Here is a 26,995-nt window from a genome sequence, read left to right as displayed (position 1 = left end):
CCTGGATGGCTGATATTACCCTGTCCTGAAAGAAGAGTCTCATGATCTCTTTGCTTCCCAAAGGAGGGGCCATTCTATTTTTTCCAGAAAGAAGAAACTCAGATAATAGAGTCCTCCTCACCTCCTACTCCTATGCAAATATACATTCCCTTCAGTCTCCCAGATGTTGGACAGAACACAACGAATGAGAACATCTGGTACATCAACAATGTCTATCCTTTCTCTCTAGAATATGTTGCCATCCCCACTCTGAATGACCATGGCTACTCTCTACTATTATTCTAACCATTCAAAGGCAAGGGAGGAGGGACAGTGCCAGAGGTTAGCCATATCTGGATGTGAAGCACAGCCTCTCTGCCATACTGACACTGCTTTTAGGCAACATATAAAAATTTGCAGGGAGGACTCAATCCTCTGGGCTGGGGTTCTGAAAGTGGCTCTTACACTATGGACAAGAGAAGTGAGACATCTTTGGTCCAAGCTCTGGAGTCTGGCTACCTAGGGAGCTTTTCCTGAATGTATTTTTATTTCCATGCTTTATGTATCCCCCGAGAAAATTTCCCACATTCAACTGTACAACAGAGTCTTCGGCAGAGTTAACCAAAGGGCTGAGCAGCTGTGACTATGTAGCAGCAGTGACAACTTCTTTCAGAGTAGCTTTGGGGCACTTCTTTGATCTTTCATCTATGCTAGGGTAATAAGTCACGGGCCCCTGGCCGTCAGAGGTCATGGGACCCTGGTATCATGTTTTCTAAACCCCTCACTTTGTAGAGGAGGATATTGAGGCCCACGGAGGGGAAATGACTTAGCCAATGTAACATTGAGAGTTGGCAACAAAGCAAAGAATAAAACCTCCTGACTTTTCCTGCTGAGGACTTCCATTACCCTATAGTGTCCCATTTGCCCGAGCAATCCTACTACATGAATGCTAGGACTCTGTTACACTTCTCTGCAGATTCTCTCATGGATTACTGATCCAAATTTGGTACAAGATACACAGATATATGACTTCCTTGGAAAACTAACTTTTTAATTTTGTTCCTTGAACCGTAAACTCTTATCTAAAACAAGCAACTTCCATCTAATAAAAAATAACTTGGAACTACCTGTGTCCATCTGCTCAGACATCATCAGTAGGACCTTTGATTTCGAGTAGATGATAAGCTTCTTGAGGGCAGAGATTTTTTTTGTTTCTTTGTATTGTCAGTTCCTAGCACATATCTGGTCACATAGGGGGCTTGTTTAATCAAAAAAATGTATTTAGTGGGGCAGCTGGGTAGCTCAGTGGAGTGAGAGCCAGGCCTAGAGACGGGAGGTCCTAGGTTCAAACCTGGCCTCAGCCACTTCCCAGCTGTGTGACCCTGGGCAAGTCACTTGACCCCCATTGCCCACCCTTACCACTCTTCCACCTATGAGACAATACACCAAAGTACAAGGGTTTAAAAAAAAAAGCTATAAAAAAATGTATTTAGAACTAGAAGGGACTTTAATGGTTATTTATTTAAATTCCTCACTTTACAGAGGAAGAAATTGAGCCTTAGAGAAATTAATTGACTTGTCCATGATTATGAATTTGAACTCAGGCCCTCTGACTCCAGAAGCCATGTTCATTTTGCTCTATCTATAAAGCAAGTTGTTTTTCCAATTCTTAGGATGGCAAGCTGGACCACCCAGATCCCTTGGCTTCATCCTCTTGGTGCCCAGCGTTTGAGAGCTGCCTGATTGGAGTTAGGCACAATGTCTATGGAAAAAGACCTGGAAAAGAACACAACTAAATGAACCACATGAGGATGTACCCAATGACTTTGGCTTCCTTAGTCCTGGCACATATGCGGTGCTCTGCTTCATACACATCTACATGCCTTGTGGACCAAAGCGCAATGGTTTAAAGATTTCTCTCCTGGCTCAAATGGTTGATGACTTGGCATGTTTTTCTCCTGAGTGATTCACAAATTCCAATCCATAGGCCTTTCTTATTTTGCATCCGGAAATGAGATCTCTGGGTTCATTTTCTCCAAGACTTGCTCCAAAAAAACTAAGTTCAGTTGAATTCAACCTAATAAATATTTATTAAGCACCTACTGTGTGCAAGGCTCTATGCTAGAGTCTGGGGATATGAAGATAAGAAACAGAAAAGCATTCTGGGACTACTAGGAGCTTAATCTATAAGAGAACATGAATCAAAAATACAAACCATATTTTGTATTGTCACGTCCACACACATACACTATGAGAACTATCTCTTGAGGGGATTCGGGGGAAGACCTCCCCATAAGTAGTAGCACCTAAGTTAAGCCTGAAAGGTGAAGAGGGAGATTACTTTGAGCACAGGGGACAGCTACATACAAAGACACAGAGGCAGCATGCCATGGGAAAGAAACAGTAAGTAGGTGAGTTTGACAGGAACATAAATAGAGGGTCAGGATACTCTGATCAGAAGTCAGTATGGAAAAAAAAAATGGTTGGCAATGGTAGATTTTGTAAATGCTCATTCCAGCTCCAAGGAGTAGCCAGAAACAAGCTTTAAATCTTACTTCAGAAGACCTGGGCTCAAAATCTACTCCATGAGCCTCAGTTTCCCCTTTTGTTTTCATTCTATCAATTGTCTTTGGGGAAGGAAGAAAATGGGAGGGACAAACGAGACTGATAAAGTTTCTTCTAGCTCTAACTATGAATCTCTGTTGTTTTTTTTCCCTGGAAATAGTGTTTGGAGTCCCATCATCAAACAAGCCTTGACTGAAAAATTTTAGGTCTGCCTGGCTTTGGAAGTAACTCTAACCATGCCCATCTCCAGTTGGATTTCTATGTCTGGGATATGCCACTTTGCAATTCCAAATGTCACTCGGAAGGACCCCCTAAGCATCCAGGCCCCAGAAGTCTCAGCACCCTCAAGGCAAGGTTGCAGTGGAAAACATGTGCAGGGCTGCTGGTGGGTGATGCCTGCTTTCCACTGACTAGGGAACAATCAGCTCTGGATGCTCACGGCTATTGGAATCAAATGGCTTGGTGGGAGCGTCCCATCAGCTGGAGGTCTCCCTTCCCATGGACACTTAAGGAATAGCAGATGGACAAGCTGCTGTGGAAAAAAAAAAGAGGCACATTCTTTCCCTCCTCCCATTCTATGCTGGAGAATTAAAGAGATGAAAACAGAGACCATAGAGCCTGGTCAGTGTCATCTGTGCCTGAATAAATGTGGCATCAGCAGGAAGATGATGGGAAATGATTCCTCTCTCTTTGGCCTCCACTTTCATAAGTCTTGATTATATCCATGCAGTTCTTTTATAGGCTGAATGTTTAACACTTCCATCAATGGCTTAGCAAAAGGCATAGAAGGCAGGCTTGTTAAATTAGCAAAGCTGGGTAAGAATAGTAATACACTCAGTGACATTTGAGATTTTAGAAGTCCACAAAAGCACAGAACCATGGACCTTTATTGTTGTTGTGGGATTTTTTTTTGATGGGAGATAGAGAACTGTCAGTGAGGGGCTTCCTCCATCCATGTGGAGGAGTGCTTGCTCTGCAACTTCTGTCTTAGAACATTATCAGAGGCAGAGAGAGCATCATCAGTCCAGCACAAGGAAGAAGAATAGAAGTCCTCTGGTCCAATTCCCTTGTTTTACAGTGTAGCAGAAGTAAAAAAAAAAAAAAAAAAAAAAAAAAAAAAAAAAAAAAAAAGACTAGCAAAAGGGAATGATTTGCCCAAGTTCATACTGATTCCTCCATATGTTAGAGTCAGTTCCCCATATTACTTTTGACAATAGGGGTAATTTGTTCCCTTGTTTGATGGATATCTTTTTCTCCTTTTGTAAAAGAAAATACCTTTAGGTATCATACAGCTTTCTGCTGAGCTCTTTGTAGAGTATTAAAGCTACATTTTTTTCAGGGTGTCTAGTTTCTCTTCTGTTCCAGATTAGAGACTCCCATCAGCTACTGCTATTTCAGGGACACTGCTAGAACAACCATAGGAAGTCCAAAATTATCCAACTTTTAGGAGTTTGTTTGTTTGTTTGTTTGAATAAGTGGATATATCTTCTTGCCCTCTTATCCCAACTCACTCAACCGAGAACACAAAAAACCCCAAAACTCTTAAAATATGCATAATGGATAAGACCAGATTTCTATATTGACCAATGTCAAAAAAAATTGTCGCATTCTACATTCTGAGTCTTTCATCATTCTATCAGGAGACAAATAACATGTTTCAGGATTAGTTCTCTGGGTTTCTGGTTAGTTATTATGCTGATCCACATGGATCACATTTGTATACCCTAACTTGGTCATCCTTTCCTCAATTTAGGGGCACTATCTCAGATTCCCATTCTTTGCTACCTCAAAGAGAGTAATTAACGTTTTTGTAAATCTTCAGGGTTTGATTTGCTTAGGAATAATTTATATTTTAATCTACCCTCCTTCTAATTCCTCCTTCCTCTCTTCTCTCCTTTCCTTCCTATTGTACCCAACTACATACATGTACTCTTCCTTCATTTGATCAATCCAGATCAGAATGATGTTTGTCAGCTGTTCTCCCACCCCTTCTTTCTTGTTTACATAGATGTCTATTCTTTTTTCAGCTTTTTGACTTTGTTTTGATATTTCTTGTTGCCTCACAAAATCATTGCTTTCTATTCAATCCATTCTACTTTTCAGGGAGTTTGTTGCTTGGGCAAGATTTTGTACCTCTGTGCCAACTTATAATTCCTTTTCCAATTCATTCTTCCATAATTCTCATTTCTCTTCCAATTTTTTCTCAAGTGATCTCATTCAATTTGTAAAAATATTTTAACTTTTTTAAACTTTTGACTCATGTCTTCAAGAAATTCTAATTGAGTTTGTGCCCAGGCTGTGTTTTTCTCTGAGACTTTGCTTGTAAATGTTTTGGAGTTACTCTCTTCTTTTACATTTGTGTCTTGAGCATCTTTACCACCATAAAAAATCAATATGGTAGGATTCTTTGTTTGTTTTTCCATTCTTCTAGCCTACTTCTTAACTTCAGATTTGATATTAAGTCTGGGTTCTATAGCATTGCTGGAGGGAAGATCTGGACCAGTCCTGTTTCTAATTTCTTAGAGTATTGAGTGTTGTGTTATTCCAGGCTCTGAGGGACAAGATCAGACCTGCCTGCTTTCAGGGCTTCTAGAACAATCCAATTCAAGGTAAAGTCTGATTATTGCCCTTCTAGTCTGAACTCTGCAGGTTCCTGATATGGATTTGGATCTGGGTCAGAGCACATGATGCTAGACTGAGTAACAGTAGATGTCCCTATCAGAGCTGAGAAGCTCTGATATATTCTGAATAAGGAGAATTGTTGGCTCCCCTTTGGTCTTGTTATTCCTCTGTAGGCTGGGCTAGTTGCTAGAAATGAGATCCTGCTACTTCTGGCTTTCAAACATCCTCATTTCTTGACTTTCCAATCTTTGAAGTCCACAAGGTCACTCTCTGGTCAAGATTCTTCTTCTCAATCCTTCTCCACCCCCAAGAAACTTCCTCTCAAAGTTTAGCTAAAACTAATTCCATGACTGAGTTAGTCTATCACTCAAAAGTCCTGGTTCTGTATAGGCTTACTGTTTTATACAAGGGTATGACTGAGTCTCCTTAATAGATCTCAAAATACTTCCTATGTACCATCAATTCATTTCATTCAATGACTTTCACTCCTTCCAAATGGTTTAAAAGCTTTAAAAAAAAAAAAAAAAAGCCCTTACCTTCTATCTTACAATCAATGCTATATATTGTAAGAGTGATAAGGACTAGGCACTGGGGGTTAAAAGACTTGCCCAGGATCACACAACTAGAAAATGTCTGAGGGCAGATTTGAATCCAGGACCTCCCCTCTCCAAGCTTGGCTCTCTGTCCACTGAGCTACCTAGCTTCCCCAACAGAAAGTTTTTGGTACATAGTTGTCTTTGGTTGACTGATTGATTAAAGATATCTCTTGGATATGCTCTGAGATGGATATGCCCAACTCTCTGAGGCAGGACACTCCTCTCTCCTGGTTCTGACCACACCATCTCAATCTCCTTTACATCTTCATCATCCATATTATGTCCCCTAACTGTATCCCAAGGTGCTGTCCTAGACCTTTTCTGTTGTCTGGGTCCATGGGTTTAACTTTCATTTCTTTGCAGATAAACCCTTTCCCACCTAAGTCTGTCCTTGAAGCTTTAGCCCTGCATCATCTTGCTTAGTGAATGTGTTTAACTGGATTCTCCCAAACTGTCTCCCTCTCCCAAGTATCACTATATCTGTCAAAGGTACTATAATCCTTCCATTTTCCCAGGTTCAGAATCCCAGGATTATCCTTAATTTCCCACTCTACCCCCTCCCCCTCTTTCTCTCTGTGCCTCCATTTGTCTGCTTCTGTCTTTGTCTCTATCTCTCTTCAAATTATATCAGTTGCCAAATCTTGCTTTTCTATCTCAACATCTTTCATGGTGAATCCCTTTCCTCTGCTCACATAGATTTCACCCTTGCTCAGGCCTTCATCACCTCTCATCCAGATTATTGCAAAATAATCCTGCTGTCCTACACAAAGCCATCACAGGACTTTCCATATGTGCACTACTCTACTCAGTCAACTTTATTGATTGCCTATTGTCTAGGATAAAATGTAAAGCCTCCTGTTTACCTTTTAAAACTCCATACAAATTGGTTCCAACCTAGTTTTCCAGACTCATTTTAAAAAGTCCTTACCTTCCATCTTAGAATCAATATTATGTATTGGTTCCAAGGTGGAAGAGCCAACGGTAAGGGCTGGGCAATGGGACTTGCCCAGGATCACAAAGCTAGGAAGTATCTGAGTTCAAATTTGAACCTCCTTCCTGTAGGTATGGCTCTCAATTTCCTGAACCACCTAAATACCTCTGGACATCATTGCCCTTCCTGAATTCTATGATCTAGCCAAATTTTCCTACTCTTTATTCCTCACACATGATATTCCATCTCTCATCTTTTGGACATCTGCACTGGCCAAACCTGTTGCCAAGAATTCACTTCCTCCTCACCTCCACCCAATAACAGCATCCCTCTTTTTCTTTCAGACTCAGCTCAAGTACTACCACAAACAAGGAGCCTTATCCAATCCTCCTACTTGCTGGGGGCAGCTGGGTGGCTCAGGGGATTGAGAGCCAGGCCTAGAGACGGGAGGTCCTAGGTCGAAATCCGGCCTCAGACACTTCCCGGCTGTGTGACCCTGGCCAAGTCACCTGACCCCCATTGCCCACCCTTACCACTCTTCCACCAAGGAGCCAATGCACAGAAGTTAGGGGTTTAAAAAAAAATCCTCCTACTTGCTAATGCCCTCTCTCCCAAACTATCTTCTAATGAATTACTATATATATATATATATATATATATATGGCTTATCTTAGCAATTAGAGTATAAGCTCCTTACTAATAGGAATTGTTTCATTGTATTCCATAGCACTTAATACCTAGCACTAGTACTTCATAAATATTTAATTAACATGAATCAGTAAATGAATGGAATGAAAAACGAGTGGAAGAACTGTAACTTGAACTCAAGTTCTCATTCCACCAAATCTCACTACAATTCTTTCTCTCTGGCCATGACGGTGCTTTTTGTCTTGTTTTCATTGAAGCTAGTCTAGGCCTCTTCCTCTTGAGGAGGACCTCAAAACCAAGAGCATTAGTCAGAAGTGTGCACTTTTATAACAATATCCAGGTCACTGGTTCATAGTTCTAACACTAGAAGGGACCTCTGAGGCCATCTAATCCAGTGCCTTCATTTTAGAGGTGAGGAAACTGAGGCCAAGGGAGGTTAAGTTAGGTACCTGAGGCAAACTATAAACTCAAGTCTTGTGCCTTCAAAGCCATGCTTCCTGAGGTCATGAACACCAGCTAGGAGGATATGGTGGTCATCATGATGTCGGGTGGTGAGAGCTTAAGAGCACAGGGAGAGAATGGAGGGCTAACAGTGAGAATGGAGCAGAGAGGAAGAAGTCTCTTGTTCTGAAGGAATACATGGCCCTAGTTGTTGAGATAGAGGGAGATGGCAGTCACCACCAGATGGGAAGCCATCGTTGCAAATCCGAGGTACTCAACATTGTCTCTTGCCAGGCTACCTGGCTTGCATAAGCAAGCCATCTGAGCACAGTCCCTAGGAATAAGAATGTGGGAAAGGTTCCTTTTCATTTGTGTGCAAAATATGAGGGCTGCTCAAAAAAGTTGGTTTACAACGTTAATTACTAGTGCATTACATGGAACGCAGTATTTTTATTGGTCATACAATATTTTGTTAGGCATGTGTGGCAATCTTGTAAATTGGATCAGCTGTGACTATACTGTTTTAATGAAAGATGGCTGCTTTCCTCAACACATGGTCCCCAGATGAAGTTGGGATCTCATTTCTAAAGGGTGGGGGAGAAAGTGAGAGATTGGGAGGTGGGGGAGAGAAAGACAGGGTGATGGAAGAGAGAGAGAGATGGAAAGAGAGAGACAGAGGCAAAAGAGAAGGGAAGGGAAGGGAAAGGAAAGAAAGGGAAGGAGAGAGACAGAGAGGGAGGGAAAGACTACATGGGGAAAGAAGAGTAAAATGCTATTGAAATGCTTATAACAAAGGTCTGCTTTGCCATGAAATTTATTTCTTAGAGACATATTGTAGGGTTTACTACCGATATGACTGAGCAAGTAACTTGGCCTCCTTGGTTCTTGCTTTCCTCATTTGTGAAAGGGTGCTGAGGGATAAGGAGATATACTAAAAAGACTTTAGAAAAGTGATTCCCAAAGTGGGCGCCCCCCCCCCCCGGTGGGTGCTGCAGTGATCCAGGGTAGCAGTGATGGCCACAGGTGCATTTATCTTTCCTATTAATTGCTATTAAAATTTTTAAAAAATTTAATTTCCAGGGGGCTAAGTATTATTTTTTTCTGGAAAGGGGGCGGTAGGCCAAAAAAGTTTGGGAACCACTGGTTTAGAGGTTTCCCCTGGCTTCTACACTTAAATCTGTGATCCAAAATCCCCAACTCCTCCAATTTATCCTATGTACTATTACTAGATTATTTTTGAAATAATTTCTACCAGACTAGGAGCTCCATAATCTTATGCTATGTCTTAGTCTTAGCTAAACTTTGCACCTTCCTAGCACCAAATAAAATTGTTCTGCAAACAGTTGGTGCTGAATAAAAGCTTGTTGAACTGAATACTTTCACATCATCCCCATCCTAGTTCCACCATACTAGTCCTAAAATTTGATTCCCCCTTACCTAGCTAACCTAGAACATTCATCTTCCATCCTAGCCAGTTTGGGATAAGAGGAATGAAAGTACTGGATCCCCTTAGGTCAAGTTTAGTTAGTGGTTAGAGCCTAACCATTAAGCTGTTAAAACCTAAGTTTGGGGGCAGCTGGGTGGCTCAGTGGATTGAGAGTCCGGCCCAGAGATGGGAGTTCCTGGGTTCAAATCCGGGCTCAGACACTTCCCAGCTATGTGACCCTGGGCAAGTCACTTAATACCCATTGCCCACCCTTACCACTCTTCTACCTATAAGCCAATACACAGAAGTTAAGGGTTTAAAAAAAAACAAACCTAAGTTTGAATCCTGATTCAGACACTAGTTGTGTGACCCTGAGCAAGTCACTTGCCCTTGTCTTCTTCAGTTTCCTCTTCTGAAAAAGAGAAATAATGACTCATCTCACGGGTTGATTATGAGAATCAAATGAGAAAATCTAAATCACTTTGAAAACAGAAAGAACTATATAAATACAAGCTGTTATCATTATTGTCCCTTCTCCATGAAATGATACCGATACCTATTCTTTGAAATTCAGAAAACAAACCCATCCCATTTTATTATGCTCCAGAGTTTACAAAATATACAATCACCTAGGGAATTAGTAAATGATGGCTATTATAATTCCCATTTTGCAGATGGGAAAAGTAAGACTAAAAGGAATGGTCATCTCATGCCCATAATGCCAGGAAGTGAACCTAACTCCTCTCATTTCAGGCCTCTCACTATCTCTACTATCCAATACCAGTCATGGATGTTCATCCTCAGCCAAAAAAAGGAAATGGTGCCCACATCCATAATCTATGCACCTCTACTGGAGATCCTATCCTCCATTCACATCCTTGTCCCAAAACACCCCTTGTAATAGGAGGGGAGGACCATAGAGTCCTATATTATCATCAATAAAGTCACCATGTTTAGTGGGGGGGGGGGGGGGGAAAGGTGGCAAGGTAGCACAGTAGACAAAGCATCAAGCCTGGAATCTAGAGGATCTGGGTTCAAATCTGACCTCAGACACTTCCTAGCTCTGCTACCCTGGGCAAGTCACTTAATCCCAATTATCTAGCCCTTGCCACTCTTCTGTCTTAGAATTGATACTAAGACAAATGGTAAGGGATAAGATGAAGAAGAATCTCTGCTCCACTGGAAGACCAATGAATAAACTTAACAAAAAAAAAAAAAAAAAAAAAAAAAAAAAAAAAGGCTCTCCACTGAGCCTTCCCCAAAGACTCCTGTCCACACTGACCTTTCAGATTCCCAGCCTCACACAGCATCACACCCATACTCTCCCCAACTGACCATACTTTTTGACTAAATCACCTTCTTTCTCATCATCTTTTATGGAAGCATTTTATTCCCTGAAGGTGTCCCATTGAATCTGAAATGTCACTGGTTACCTTGGGTATGTCTTGTCTCCCCAGTCAGAGTGGAATCTCCTTGAAGACAAGAATTTCATAGGCTTCTTTTCTCTCCCCCAAAATGGTAGGCACACAGTAAATACTTAATGCTCACATGATGAATTGTCTTAGTCCTAGGACCACTTTGGCAAAGTCCAAGTCTCCACGGTTCACCCTTGCCTTGTCAATCCTTTTATGACTTGTGGATATTCATGTAAAAGCCACCAGTTCCAAAATGAGAAATAGTAGAAATTTTTTAAGCTTTTGAGTCAGGGGATATTGATCAGATCCTAGTTCTATCATTCACTGCCTGTGTGACCCTGGACAAGCCACTTCCTTGGGCCTCAGTTTCCTCATCTAGACAAGGAAGGACAGGTGTAAATGGCTGGTGAGGTCCCTTCTCCCTTTAGATCTATGGTCCTATTTTTGGATTGGACTAGATGGTCCCCACCAATTCAAAGACCCTCTGGTTGTGTGACAGAAAAGCTCATTCATGCTTTCTTCCAGCTAACTTTAAATTATGGGACACCCATGGGGGACCAGGAGAGGAGAAGAGAAGAGAAGAGAGCAAAGAACAGACAAAATATGATGAAAGGACAGACACCAGGTCACAGCAATTCCGTTCAGCTTGTTGCATTTTTTATTTAACCTTAAAAAAATCAGTATCCAATGAAAAATACATTTTGGGTGAGTTCTCCAGCTTTTTCCCGTGTGCTGCTGAGCTCAAACAAACCAATGAGAGAAAACCAATGTTGGCTGGAGCCTTCAAACGCACTGCACCAATTAAATTACACCAAATATATTATTATACCTTTGAAATGGCTTTCAGACCAATAAATAAAAAAAGACAAATTCAAATAAAAAAGTCAACTTTGTATTACAAAAAAAAATAGAAATTAAATAAAAATCACAACACTGAGTGAAACAATTATGTGCAGTCAAGTTTTTTTTTTTCCTTTCTCTCTCTCTCTTTCTCTCTCTCTTTTAATCTTCTAGGAATGATAACATGCCAGTAAAATCCCTACAGAACATTTCCAGTCTGGCAATAAGCAGTTGATCATTCATTCACATTTGTACTTGAGAGAGCAGGCCTGGGTAACACCCTCCTCCCCTCCGTTTCAACCTGAAAAAAAAAAAAAAAAAAAAAAAAAAAAGCTTCTGGTACCTGGACCCGTTCACTGGAACAGAGGCTAATCCGGGTAACCACACTTTGATTTTCGCCTGGCATCTCAAAGCACTTTCTGAACATTTAGGGAAGATTTGCAGCTCACCCATGAAGGGAAGGAAGAATTGTTATACCCATTGGGCAGATGTGTAAACGGAGACACCAAGGGGTCTTGCTTATGAGGGATGGATACCTGGAACACCAGGTTCCCTTTCCAGCATCATTAATTCCATGGAAATTAATTAAACATCACTCCTGTGAGGATTGGTTAACAGGTAGGCTAGAATCCAGCAAAAAAAAAGATGTTGCCTTCTCTTTCAAGTTTCCCTTCAAGAGAATCCATGAACTTTTTTGCTCTGGAATTAGAGGTTCTGGGTTCAAATCCCACCTCTGAAACTACCTTTTCGACCTTGGGAAAGTCACAACCTCCCTGGGCCTCAATTTCCTCATCTGGAAATATGGAGGTTGGACTAATGGCCCCTGAGGTCCCTTTGGCTCTAGATCAATGATCCTATGACATTTTGTTTGTGATTTTGAACTAGTCTTTGAAACTTCCTAGGCCTCAGTTTCCCCACCTGTAAAATGAGGGGGTTCGACTAGATGGCCTCTGAGGTCCCTTCCAGCTCTGAAGTTATGATCTTTGCCCACAGAATGGATTGCAGAAGTACAGTACAGGGCGGGTAAAGGGTACATGGGAGCAAACTGGGATTTCAATGGGTTTGGACACTGCACCAAAATCCTTTTGAAGAATATTAACAGTTGTTTGGCAAAGGGAAGAAAAAGGGGGTGCTGCAAGCAATGGGCACATCTGCAGCCTTGGTACCTGAATCATGCAGGGGGGCTTCTTGACTAGGCCAGCTATGGTCTAGGAAGGGCTGGCAGCCAAGAAGGTTCAGTTAACCATCAGTTGACTTTGGGAGGTACAGGATGGCACAGCTACTTAGAGCCTCTGCCCTCGGGGCATGCATTTTTAGGAAAGAGCCATTTTCCTTGGGGAGTGCATGTGAGAAGAAGAATTAAATCAGAGGACAACACCATTGGCCTGTGGTGGAAAGAGTGTAGATTGATTGGCAGTTCTGAGAACCAAGTTCAAGTCTTGCCTCCCCAGATAACTCTCTGTGGGACATTAAGGAAGGCACTTCACCTCTTTATCTGCATTTCTTTGATATGTAAAATGAGGACGTTGGGCCCTAGAATCCCCAGCATCCTTTCTGGTTCCAACATTCCTGGGGGCTGGCCCCCTCCTCTGGCCTAAGGAATCCAGAGGGCCATCTTTTTAGGGCAAGGATTCTTTTTTTGTTTTTTCCCTGCATATCCCCATTGCTTAGCACAGTGGCTGGCACATAGCAAACAGTTCATAAATGTTGGTTGGTTGGCTGGTTGGTTGGTTGGTTGGTTAAGATGGGAGCAAGCCAGTGCCCTCCTGGTGAAGAGACAGATCCCTTCTGGGCGGCATTCTTGACGCTCCCGGCTCTGGGGTACCTTCTCCTCCATCTTCCTAGGCCTTCTTAAACAGCTACCCTCCCAACTAAGCTTGCTACCACAACCCAGGAGGAGGATGGACAATCTCTAAGGCTGCTGCCTCGGTGTTCCTGAGTTCAGCCATCTAATCCTCCCTGGTGAAAGGGTTCTGAACCCCAACTCTTCCTCCAGCTGGGCCAGGCTAACTCTAGGCACGGGAGTCAGGAAGACCTGGGTTCAAACTTGGCCTCGGGCCACCTGTGTGTCCCTGGGCCAATAGCTTAACATCTCTGGGCCTCAGTTCCTCATCTGTGAAATGAGGGGACCCGCCTCTCGAAAGTTCCTTCTATCTCTACCTCTACAATCCTATGATCCAGCTGAAGTCAGCAGCTTCCATTTTAAAAGGCCAGAATTGGGGTGCATTCTCCAAACCTCTGTAGCCTAACTTCCCGTTCTGTTTGGGGAGATGCACATTCCCGACGGCCTTTCCATCACTTGACCCAACATGCTATTCCCTTCCCATTTGCTAACGTTCTAGAAGCGACCTACTCTAATTTCTCCAACTCCCTCCAGCAAGGCTCGCAGACAGGAAATATGGTGGGCCTGAACCAGCTAACCCATTGGAGATGGCAGAGAGGAAGGAGGATGGCAGCTGTATGACTGGGGGCCTGAGAGGCAGCATTCCAGTTAATACTGCAGCAACCTTAGAAAAGATGAAGGACACGTCGTTTCCTGAGGGGGGGAGGCAGCTCCCAGTCAGCTCCCCCAGCTATGTGTCTGCTGTTAACTTTACTCCCTGGAGCCTCTTTTCCGAGTTCACTAAGAGGGAGGCACCCCCTAGAGTCTACAATTTTGCTCCCTCTTCCCCTCCCCCCCCCTGCCCCGGCAGCTATGAGAATGGGGCCGTGAGATGGACAAAAAAGATGATGGGCAGCAAGAAGGAGATGGAGGGCGTATAGACCGGGGCCAGGAATCAAGAGCTGGTTCCGTATCTGTCCCGTCAAAATCCAGAACACTCTCGTGAGGGAGCTCTAGCCTTCCATTTGGGGTGCCTGCCTCTCAGGGCATTCATCCCATGGCTTCCGGATGGAGCAAGGGCTTGGGGAGGGGCAAGTCAGAGCCCGCGTCTTGGAAAGCTGCGCGGTGGGTCACACAGACCCCAGGCCAGGAAGGAGTCATTAGGAGCCTCGTTCGGGACCGACTCCCCGGGTGCCAGGCTCCCCAGTTTTGTTGTCCCCGATGGCCCTGCCCAGAAGGAGTCTGCCCGAACCTTCTAAAGAGAGACCTCCGCCTCACGCCCGAGGCTGGGTCCTCGCGACAGATGGTATCGGGTAGATGCTAATTAGACCCAATGAGCTCTGGGCAAAGGGGCGGGTGTTCTCTGCCGTGCACAGCAAAGGAAGACACCTTTCTAGGAGGTTTTCAGATCTTTGCTCTCTATCAATAAGCCGCCAGCTCCCGAGGCCATCCGTGGCTCCCCTCCCCTCCGCCCCCGCCCCTCCCCCAACCCCCACCCCAGGCGCTAATTAAGTTTGTTGCAGATTTCTAGGGCTTTCTTATACACCTGAGTCACATCGTCCATGTCCGTGAGCAGGGAGAAACTGTTGTCCACCATGCGGTTCCGATACCGTTTCAGGTACTGAGGTCTCGGCCGGTTCTGAAGTCCCTCAAAGTCCTGAATCTGGAGGAAGTTCTCGGCAGAGACGCAGCTGCGAATGCGCTGCTGGGCGGGCCGGTTCTCCTGCAGGTCAAGCAGGTCAAAGGAGTCACTGGACAGGACGCTGTCGTCGCTGATCACGCTGGACGGGCGGCTGTAGCTGCGAGACAGCCCTTCCCCCGGGACGCCCCGCTCCTCCGTGGCTTCCAGCGTGGGCGCCCCAGGGCCCACGAGCGTGGAGTCCGTGCTGCTCGCCGAGTACTTGCTGCTGTGCTTCAAGATGCCTTTCCTGCGGTAGCCCCCCCTGGTCGAGTCAGAGGTTCCCGGGGAGGGGAGGTGGCTGCCTCCGGGCACCTCACTACTATCCAACAATTCGGATGACTCGCTCCGTTCTGGAGAGGAGTAGTAGCCAGACTCTCTCTGCTGAGTCTTCTTCAAGATGCCTTTTTTAGGCATCGTCGCCGACTGCTTGGGCCCCAGTTTGCCTGCTCCCTCGGCCTCCACGGGGCTCTTCAGGGGGCTCCCGGTCCTGCACAGTTCCTGCTCCATTTTAAAACTGGAAGGGAGCGTGGGGCTGACCACCCCTTCGATGAAGCCCGCGCTGTGAGAGCGATGCTCGCTGTTGCTTCTCTTCTTCAGGATGCCCTTGGGCCTCTTGGAGCTGGACTTGGACGGGCTCTCCACCGGCCCATCCTGGCCCGATTGGGCAATGTCGTTCTCCTTCTTGGACTTCTTCAGGGACCTCTGTCTTTCCAAAGCCCCTTCCGAGGCACCGGGTTTGGCCAAGCACTTGACTTTGGTCTCCCCCTCCGCTTGGAGGCCAGTAGAGCGATGGTGCCAGTCGATGATGCGGGCCAGCAGCGGGGACTCTGAGTCCCTCAGAGCATCGCAGTCACAAACACTACTTTTATAGCCCCAGTTGACCCACCAGTGGTTGGCAATGTCCTCAATGGTGGCTCGGCGTTCAGGGTTGACCATTAACATCCATCTGATTAGTCCTCGGGCATCTAAACCAAGAGCAGAAAGGTCTTTGGTTAACACAGAAGATGAACATGTAGCTGTGAAGAATGAGAGCAAGACAGGTAAACACTTAAAGAGGAGCCATGAAGGAAGAGCTTCAGGGAAACTGTGAGCCAATGCATACTACAGAATTGGAGGGAAAGAGCTTCAGAATTCTTATTTAAGGCTCATGATTCTCCCCCTCCCTCCCCCCCCCCAGCAGTGTGCTAGTGGGTTGTCAAGGAACTGAGTCCTTTTCTATATGAATGGAGGCATGTCATGGAGTTTCTGATCTTTCCATCAATTCTGGTTTTTTTGTTTTGTTTTGTTTTTAAAGGAAAGGAGACAAATGAGTAGAAAAGATAAAAAGGCTTTGACCTATGGAAGCCTACAAGATTCCTCCTTTATCAGTTCCTCCTCCCCCAAAAAGGAAACACAAACAGATGAGCAAATACTCCTTTATCACTTAGAGGGGTCACTTGTACAAACACATATGTGTGTATATATACATATATATTTATTTATTTATTTTATGTGTATGTGCGTATGTGTACACACACACCATTATTTGGAAATGACGGGCAAAGCCTTCTCTAGAGAACTGAGAAATGAGCCTGGGCATGGGCAAAACATACTAGATAATAAAAAAAAAAAAGGGGGGGGGGAAGACCTATTTGTACAAAAATATTTGTAGTAACTCTTTTTTGGGGAATTAGAAATTGAGGGGGATCCCCATTAACTGGGGGGTGGCTGAGCAAATTATGGTATGTGATGGTGATGGAACACTGTTGTGCTATAAGGAATGATGAGCAAAATGATTTCAGGAAAGATCTGCAGAAATCATGATGCACAAAAAATGATGCAGAGCAAAATGGCAGGACTGGGAGAACATGGTATATAGTAACAGCGACATTGGATGGATGATTATCTGTGAAAACTTGGCTCCTCTCAGCAGTGCAATGATGTGGGACAATCCTGAGAGACTTACGATGGAGAGTGCTATCCACCTCCAGAGAAAGAACTGTCTTCTACATCAGTGTATCTTTGATTTTATTTGGGGGTTTTGGCGAGGGATGGCTTGGCTCTTACAAGGATCAATATAACTAATTAATTAGAAAACCATACCCAGCTCTCAGCAAGGGACAAACTGAGGTCAGGAACATCTACACAATTGTGAAGACTTTTTCTCTACTCCAGGAAGGTAATAGCCAACTGAGGCCATGTTGATACTTAAAGGAGGTATTTGGTTGGGTTGGGTCATGGCTCCCTATTCCACTGCGGCTCAGACCATCTTTTCCATGTTTTATTTATTCAAAGAGTAAGGGACCTCCCAGGGAGGAAATCCTCATTTCAGTGTAGATTGCCTGTGTGACCTTAGAGAAATCACTTAACCTCTATGGGCCTTAATTTCCCCAACTGTGAAATAAGGCAATCAGACCGGGTCAATGGTGTCAAACTCAAATAGAAGTGGGAGTCCACATAGTGGTTTAGAAAACCACTTATTAGCATTCTCTATTTCTATTTTTATTTATTTTAAAAACTATTTCTCAGTTACATTTTAATCTGGTTCAGTTCACGAGGGGCTGTGAGTGTTTGACCCCTCAGAACAAGGTCACCCTCTGAGATCTCTTCCGGCTTTTAGTCCTTTGAACATCTTTTGTCTTAAAGAGACGTCGGGGGCACGGAGACCTTAAGTGACTTTCTCAGGATAACCCAGACAGTAGGAGTCAGGGCAGGACATGAACACGGGCTATCCTAACTCTGAGGCCAGCTCTTGGTGTCATGCTTTTTCCCGATCTCCTCTGTTTTTTTCATATAACCCACGTCCCACCTCGGGGTCAGGCATGAGAACTGCTCTGTGTTGGGGCCTACTCTCAAATTACAGCTGGGAAACTTCTGCTCTCCCAGCCCCTGCTGGAAAGACCCTCCTGGAACTTCTGGAAGCCAGATAAATCTACCATATATCTTGGTTTATGGGGATGACCTTTTGAGGCTAAAGGGGAAAAAAACAAAGCTCTCCAAATGGAGGTCAGTTTATAGGCCAAATACTCCAGAAGCTAAGGTCTGCCTGACCCCAGCCTCTACCCCTCCTAGCCGATTCAGGCCTCCAAAGTTGCTACTACTTAACCCACTGTTCTTGGGCTACATTCTCTATCTTTTAGCTATAGCTGGACAAAGGAAGCGGGGTTTTTTTTTTATAGACTGACCAGAATTCTGATCCAAAAAAATTTCAGGTTGAATTTAGACTGTAATATAGGATAGCTGTAACCAAATAAAAATATACGTATCCCTTCCATATTACAACTTTCCCCATCACAGCTTCAATACATTGTAGGTCAGCATGAGAAATTATTAATTTTTTTTAATTTTTAAATACTTTCCCATAGTTACATGATTTGTTCTTTCCCTCCCCTCTTCCCTCCCCCACTCAGGGAGCTGACAAGCAGTTCCACTGGGTTATATAAGCGTTATCACTTGATACCTATTTCCATATTATTCATTTTTGTAATAGAGTCATCTTTTAAAAACCAAAACCCCAAATCATATACCCAAATAAACATGTGATAAGTTACACGGCATAAGAAATTAAGTGAGAATTTGGGGGGGAGTTTTAAGGAAGCCACAGATGACACAGAAAAGGTTTAGAAACTCAGAAATGCATACTTAACCCAAAATTTAAGTAAATTATAAACTGTAAACATTCCATAAAATAAAAAGAAAAAAAAAATTCAGACGTCATGGTACTAAGGGAGAGTCAAAAAACTTTATGTGGATTTTCCTGATTACAGGGGGACTGTGCCCCTAACACCTGCAATGTGGAAGGGCTAACTAATTTTTAAAAGGGAAAAGGAGAAATAAAAGGGGAAATTTGATTTGATTTGATTAGTAGAGATGGGAAGTGGGACCACAGACATGGGGGGCTGAAAATAGCAATCCCCAGTACAGGGAGGGCCCGGCTTCTGTGACCTTAGCAGCCATCCTCAGGACCTTTAGCAGAATCTTTCTCCTTTGTTCATAATTCTGTGGCTATTTCAAAGGGGCAAGGAGCAAGATAAGGGTCCATCAAGCTCCTAAAGCAGGAGATGAGATTGGGATGGGCAGAGAATTTCCCAAGGAATTCTTAAGGAATCTCTCTTGGGAAGTTGTCTCCCCCGTCTTTTTTCTGTAGGGTACAGCTGTCGAAGTCAGGGTTTGGGGAGAGGAGACAAGTGGGAGACCAGGAACTCTCTTATACTTGCTGTAAAAAAACAAGGCATCGGGAAGGCAACAATCCTGAGTCTTGCCATCCTCCCTTGGTAGCCGCTCTCCCAGCTCTGCTACACACCTGAAGGCTGCGTGGGCTCTCGGTATTCACCGCTGCTGATCTGGCGGATGAGATTCTTATGATCAAAGCCGTCAAAAGGCATTGTCCCATAAACCAGAGTGTAAAGCAATACGCCCAGGGCCCAGCTGTCCACCTGCAGTAGAAGGGCAAGAAACAGAGGAGAGATGAAAGCCAACCCCAGCAAAGTCTGCTGAGACATGGGGTTCTTAACCCTTTTTCTGCCACGGCCCCCTTTCACAATCTAATGAAGACCACGGACCCCACCTTGATGTTTTTAAATATATAAAATACAGATGATTACAAAGAAAACCAATTAAGCTTATTTTTTTTAACTCTTATCTTTCATCTTAGAATAAATATGGTGTATTAGTTCCAAGGCAAAAGAACAACAAGGGTTACGCAATGGGAATTAAGTGACTTCTCCAGAGTCACACAGTTAGAAAGTGTCTGAGGCTGGATTTAAACCCAGGACCTCCCTGTGGAATATGGAAATACAGAAATCATCTCTGCTTAATCTTTGAGGGATATGGTGACCCAAAAAGCGAAGGCTTACACTGCCTCAGCAGAACCAAAGGAGCCATGAGACAGAGAAGAGAAATCTTAAGGAAACATGTGGCTATCTTCAATGATCTGAAGGACCACCACACAGATGAGGGATTGGATTTGTTGTATTTGGACCCAGATGGCAGAACTGGAAGCAATGAGTGGGAATAATAAGAGGGAAATTTAGCTTCGATTTCAGGCAAATTTAAAATTTTTACATTTAGACTAGATTTTAGGAAAATTTTCAATAAAAAAATTTTAGATTAGATTTCAAGCAAATTTTTAATTTAAAATGTAAAAAAAATTAGATTAGATTTTAGGGGGGAAAATGTCTTAATAACTTTGGAAGCCCAAAGTGAATTAGGTTGCCTCCACAGTTAGAGAGTTCCCCTCACTGGATGACCTCCTATATTTATATATTTATCAGGCCTCCTATAGAGGGGATTCTCATTCATATATGGATTGGAGCAAAGTACCTTCAGTCTCATATGGTCCCAGATCTAGAGACAGACAGATGGGTCTTCAAAGGTCTTCAAGTCCAATTCTATCATGTTACAGATGAGGACACAGACTTTTGGTTAAGTTATTTGTCCAGTACCACAATCTTGATGGCCTTCCTAATTCTGACATTTGGTGATTATGTTTATCCCTACTGTATTTCATCTTCTTATTTAGAATCCAACATATCTAAGCCCATTGAGGTCTTTCTGGATCCTGGTTACCATCTAAAATATCCCCCAAATATTGTGTCATCTACAAATGTGATAAGGTGTGTAACCTTAAGTCTCAGACCAATTTGTTTAAAGCATCGCTATGACAAAGAAAGGGTTGAGGGGAAAAAAGAATATAGAGAAGGGAAAAAAAAGTGTGTGTGTGTGTGTGTGTGTGTGTGTGTGTGTGTGTGTGTATTTCTCATCCTCAAGAATTCATTGAGACCTATTTTTGAATTTAAATTCTACTTATAATATCACCACTTACCTCGGGGCCTCGGTAAGGTCTTCCATTGACAATTTCTGGGGATGCATAAAGGGGGCTCCCACAGAATGTCTGTAGAAACTTATCCTTTTGATAGAGGTTGGAGAGGCCAAAGTCAGCAATCTGAAAAGGCAACCAAGACACCATTCTGCTCAATAATTCAATTCATAACAACTTGATTCAATGAGCATTCTTTAAGCCCTGAGATGACAACCACTTAGTTCACTGGAATTCTGGCTTACATTTCTGGTATCTACAACATTTTCCCCATCAAATATTTGCTATCTGTTGGGAGGGGCTCATTTTCCTACAGGAGGGCTCCCCATTAAACCATTGGGCTGCATTTCTATTTTCTCTTTGGCATTCTTTCTCTAGGAGGAGAATGCCTGTTTGACTTTTGTTATTGAGTCATTTTAGCCACGTCCAAGTCTTTACAACTCCATTTGAAATTTTCTTGGCAAAAATACTGGTGTGGTTTGCCATTTCCTTCTCCAATTCATTTTACAGATGAGGAAACTGAGGCCAACAGAGTTGAATGATTTGCCTAGTGAGTGTCTGAGGCTGAATCTGAACTCGGGATGACTCCAGGCCCACTGCACCACCTTTGGGAAGGAAAAAGTTAACATTCCAGGATACACACTCACATCAAAGATTTTCACTGTCATGTATGTAGCTTATATGGAGTCATTTATTGGAATTTGATTTTTAAAAATCACATGACCAAAAAGTTGGCTTCTAATTCCCCTATAAATATAGAACTGCCTAATGACATACAGCGTATAATCGCTTAGTTGAACATCTGTCTGGTACAGCAAATATGAACTAACGGGCCCCCATTTACATCGTTAGCATGATTTTAAAATTGGCTATAAATATTGTTTTGTATCAACTCTCATTTTGGATAATTAGTTTAAAGCTTAGAACAAGGATTCTTAATCTGAGTCTGTGAACTTGGTTTATTTTTAGTATATATTTTGATAGCTGTATTCCACTATAATTTGCTTCCTTTGTGTTTTGTTTTATATATTTAAAAACATTGTTCTGAGGAGTATATGCCAAAGAGATCCATGACACACAGAAGGTTAAAAATCTCTGGTTTAGAGGGATAAAAAAAGGCTAATAAAATGAATTTTTTTTTTCAGTTGGAAGGCTCCTCAGGGATCCTCTAGTCCAACCCATACCAGAACAAGCATCCCTCCTATGACATTTTACAAATGCAAAAACAGAGGGTGTGAAAGGTTAAGTAACTGTCCATGGTCCCATTGCCAGTAAATGTCAGAAGCAGGATGAGAACCTAAGCCTTATCTAACTACAAGCCCAATACTATCTTCTATACTCTCTAGCCAATGTGAATGATCAACTTGTAACAATTACCCCCTTTTCAGTGTTCTTTCTTTCTTTCTTTTCCCCATCCCTTATCCTCTGTCTTAGAATCAATATAAGTATCAGTGCCAAGGCAGAAGAACAGAAAGATCTAGGCAATTGTAGTTAAGTGACTTGACCAGGGTCAACCATTTGGGAAATATCTGAGACCAGATTTGAACCCAGTATTAAGTCATTTTTAACATTGTTCAGAATTCATAATGAAATTTATCTGAAAAGACAAATATTTCTATGTTATTTGGTGAAATTTAGAATTGTTTTCTTTTTAAGCACTGGCTTTTAAGAAACATTATAAAATATTTAAGGAGGGATTCAGGCAAAGATTTTTTTAAGGGAAAGGTAGCCTTTGAAAAAGGAAGGTGATGTAAAAGCAGAAGTTACTAACGCAATGTTTTTTTTTTTTTTATTAAAACAAGAAAATAGCATACACATTGAATGTTAACTATGGGTAGAATGGAACTATAGGTATAAAATATTGCATATATGGTCAGAGACAGTTAATGGGTATGTTGGCTATACTGAACTCCTTTCTTTCTTTTCTTTTTTTTTTTTTTAAACCTCTGTTTCCAGGAATGGCTGGATAGATGATAAAGGAGGAGAAGGGATTAAGGAAAGAAATGTTAAAAGTAGAGTGAACAGTATCACAAAGAGGATGGGCACTCACTAGCCCTGAGCAAGTCATTTAAACTCTGTAGACCTCAGTTTTCTCATTTGTAAATAAAAGGAGGGTTGGGCTAATGTCCTCTGAGATGACTTTCAGCTCTAAATCTATGATGCTACAAACTGGAAGGGATCCTAGAGGTCAGAACCCCTTCTCTTTTTATACATGAAGAAACAGAGACCCAAACTTTAATTTGTCTAGGGTCTCACAGTTGGTAAGTGTCTGAGAGAGGATTTGAACCCAAGATCTATGATCTTCCAGGCACATACCATGTATCTTTCTAAAACCCTTTGAGTTGCCTACAGTTTTCTTGCTTCTAAAATTCCTGTTTTCCCATGTAGAGATTAGTCTTCCCAGTCTTATTTGCTGTCCTTGCCTTTCCTTATATCTCCATCACTTATCACAACGTGTGGCACAAAGTAAGTGTCTAACAAATGTCTACTGATTCAGAATCATGAAAAACCTGGGTTCAGATTTCTCCAAATCCCCCCACTGATTGGTTGTGTGAGGTTAGACAAGTTGCCATGTTGTCAAAATTCTCAAGTTTTCTCTTCTGTAAAATGGGAATAATAATAGCATCTATATCATAGGGTTATCAAGAGGATGGAATGAGATAAAAACATGTACAAACTTTAGAGTGCCCTAGAAATGTAAGTTAGGATAGTAAAGTGGTGCAAGGGGATAAAGCACTGAGCCAGGGGTCTGGAAGACCTGAGTTCAAAAATAGCCTCAGACACTTACTAGCCATGTGGCTCTGGGCAAGTTGCTCCCCCTATTTGCTCTCAGTTTCCTCATCTGGAAAATGAGTTGGAGGATTAAAAGGCAAACCACTCCAATATCTCTGCTAGGAAAACCCTAAAGGGACCCATGAAGAGTTGGACATGACTGAAAAATGACTGAATAACAAGAAGAAATGTATGCAAGTATTATCACTGTGGTTTTTAATTTTTTTATTATAAAGATATTTTATTTTACCGATGGCATGTAACAAATGTCCACATAAGCTTTCTGAAGTTATATGATCCAAATCATCTCCCTCTCACCCTAGCTAGTAAACAATTCGATCTGGGTTAAACATAGATTATCACACAAAACAGATTTCTATCTTGTTTATTTCTGTAAGAGAATAATCATATAAAGCCAACTCCCCAGAATAAACTAAAGTGAAAAATCATCTGCTTTCATCTATCGTCCGACTGTGACAGCTCTTTCTCTGGAGGTGGACAGATAATATTCTTTGTCCTAAATCCCTAAGAATTGTTCTGGATCACTGCATTGCTAAGAGCAGCCAAGTCTATCGATCACGGTTGATCATCTGTGGTCTTTTTAATTGTTGGTATTAAAAGGTAACGGCATTTCTTTCTACCTGCCCAAGGAGAACCACCAGCCATATGCATTGCCTCCCTCTCTCACCCCTGGCCCTTTCCTCCTTCCCCTTCAGGTCAACAGCCCCAGGATCCATCTGGCAGGCTTCTGTATTTTGAAACTTTTCTGTTCTGAGCTAGCTGTTTTTGTGACAGTCAAATTTAAAGACAATGGGAAGGCTGAGACTTGAAATTGGAGACTTTCTTCATCCTACCTAAAACCTGACCAGCCATTACTGGAGACAGACTGAATTGTGTTATTGTGTTGAGTATCTGGAGGGAATCCCCCCAGGGGACACTATCCACTTCAGGCAAGCTGTTCATTAGCAATAATCTAGGAATCAAAGATAGAGAATCAGAGGATGCCAGATAGCTAGAGGGGAAAGAAGGTGCCTAGCTCAATGCTCTCATTTTGTAGATGACCAAACTGAGGGAAGATGAGGTCAAATGACTTACCCAGAGTCATTCAGGCAGTATCACAAATTTGTGGTTATTATTAAGGCATTGAGGCAGTATAGCCTAGTGAACTGAGAGCCCCAGATTCAAATCCCGTCTCTGACATTAGTTATGTGCCCCTCTAGCATAGTGATGGGCAACCTTTTGAGCTTGGTGTGTCAAAATTCACCAAAAAAATGAGCATAACTGGGTGGTGTGTCACTTCAAGAAAAAAAAAACCATAATTTCACAATATTTATAGTTTAAATAACAAAAATGTATAATTGTAATATATAACTGTATTTAATAAACCAAACTAGGTACATTAATAGAGGTAGAATTGTCGTCTATAGCACACAGAGTGTCTACACTGCACTACAGCAAATGTTTCGTCCTTGGCATGTGGCCCCAGACTTCTCTGTATGTGGATGTGTCAGTGCTGACACGTGTGTCATGGGTCTGCCATCACCAGTCTAGCAAGTGACTTGTTAAGTGTTCCAGGAAGCTAAGATTCTAAGAGCAGTGAGAGTGCCGACCTGAACTAGTAAAGGAAATTCCCTCACCCGGCAGTTCCCCATGCCATTGGAATGACAGGTCCTCTTCCTATTCCTGCCCTACAAATGCTAAGGGTTTACACATCTGGTTTCACAGATGCAGGGCGAAAGGGACCTTGGGGGGGGGGGGGGGGGGGCATCTAATCCAAATCCATCATCTTAGGGAAGAGGGATCTGAGGAGAAGGAAGCTTCGAATGGCTCTGAATGCTCCACTAAGGTTCTTGGTCTTGATTAAGAGAGGACTGAGGAATTAATAAAGTCATCGGAGAAAGAGAAGGATGAGGAACCTGAAGTTCAAGAAGGCAAATAACTAGACAAAGGTTAAAGTTAGGTGGTGCCACAGGAGGTAAGGCTGCACATACTAGAGTCAGGAAGGCCTGAGTTCAAATCAGGGCTCACACACTTACTCCTATGTGGTCTTGGGCAAGTCACTTAACCTCTGTCTGCCTCAGTTTCCTAAACTATAAAATAAGGATAATAATTACATCCTCCCAGGGTTGTTTGTGAGGATCAAATGAGATAGTATTTGCAAAATTCCTAGTATAGTGCCTAGCACATTGTTGTTCAGTCCTTTCGGTAGTATCTGATTCTTCACGAACGCTTAAGGGGTTTTCTTGGCAGACACTGAATAGTTTGCCATTTCCTTCTCTAGCTCATTTGACAGATGAAGAAACTGAGGCAAACAGGGCTAAGAGAATTGCTCAGGGTCACACAGCTAGTAAGTATCTAAAGCCAGATTTGAACCCAGAAAGAGGAATCTTTCTGCCCTCAGGCTTAGTACTCTATCCACTGCACCATCTAACTGCCTCCAATATCTGGAGCATAGTAGGTGCTTAATAAATGCTGTTTCCCCAGCTGCCCCCACCTCACTTCTACCCCATGCATTTCTCTTGTTATATGCTGCTGAGGAAATTTCGTTGAGAAATCTCCATTCCTAGTAGTCTAGAGCCCAACTCGGACACTGGAAAAGCTCAACTGCAAAGGCAGACTCTGGAATGAGCCTATTTTGTTGTTTTTTCAAAAAGGAAAAAAAAAGAAATTTCAGCTGAATGAATGGAATGTCATTGAAAGCAGCTGGAGCATGATGGTTGTCTGAGAACTCATTGACTGAGCTCGGATTGCACTTAATTACTGAAATTCCACTTTCTTATCAAGCCCCCCCTGAGGAGCTGGCAGAAAGCTGGTCTGAAGGCACATGAAGTGTGCCCTGTCAATCAGAGGGTGAATGGAATGAGTTCAGAGTAGACTCTCCAGGGCCATTCTCAAGCTCCATCCTCCTGAGGATGCCACTAAGCCTAGGGCTGATGCTGCTGGGCAGCAAGCTTCTTGGAGATAACATGCCCACCCGGACCAGAATGTCTCTTGAATCTGTGGGCACAGATGTTGGTGCTCCCCATCCCGTCTCTCTCTGTCTCTCCTTTTCTCCCTCCTCCCCCCACCCTCTCTCTCTCCTCTCTCCCTCTATCTCTGTATCTCTGTGTGTGTGTCTCTGTCTCTGTCTATTTATCCCTCCCTCCCTCCCTCCCTCCCTCCCTCTCCTATTTCCTTCTTATCTCTAACTATTTTAGTTAGAAGATTTTTAAGGGTATAGGATGATTATGTCAAATGATCAATTGGGGAGATGAGTCTCCCAAATGATCACAGTGGGGATTATGAAGATGTGATTAATCCTACCCTGCCTATTTTTAGATTTAATCACCAGAAATATAAACACTCCACTTAATTCTCAAATGGGGGAGGTCTGTGACCCATATATGCAAGAGTGGGTGACATATCAGAATCAACTGACTGCCCTCTGGGCAGTCCGAAACCAAGCCTTTGTTGTAATTGG

At 42.9% G+C, this 26,995-nt stretch overlaps 1 protein-coding gene across 1 annotated transcript in view; it reads right to left on the bottom strand.

Moving 5' to 3' along the window:
* Positions 1-14,789: 14,789 nt before the first annotated feature.
* Positions 14,790-26,995, bottom strand: part of NUAK1 (NUAK family kinase 1) — an 83,272-nt gene continuing 71,066 nt past the window's right edge. The window contains exons 3-5 of the mRNA XM_044679138.1: positions 20,770-20,889; positions 19,249-19,381; positions 14,790-15,931 (exon numbers count right to left, since the gene is read on the bottom strand). Of these exons, the coding sequence (XP_044535073.1) occupies positions 14,790-15,931; positions 19,249-19,381; positions 20,770-20,889 (1,395 nt within the window). The remainder of the gene's footprint in view (positions 15,932-19,248; positions 19,382-20,769; positions 20,890-26,995) is intronic.

Source organism: Gracilinanus agilis, chromosome 5, assembly GCF_016433145.1.
Source record: "Gracilinanus agilis isolate LMUSP501 chromosome 5, AgileGrace, whole genome shotgun sequence".
Classification (NCBI taxonomy): domain Eukaryota; kingdom Metazoa; phylum Chordata; class Mammalia; order Didelphimorphia; family Didelphidae; genus Gracilinanus; species Gracilinanus agilis.
Note: the sequence above shows the minus strand (reverse complement) of the source record. Positions and strands in the feature narration are given on the sequence as shown.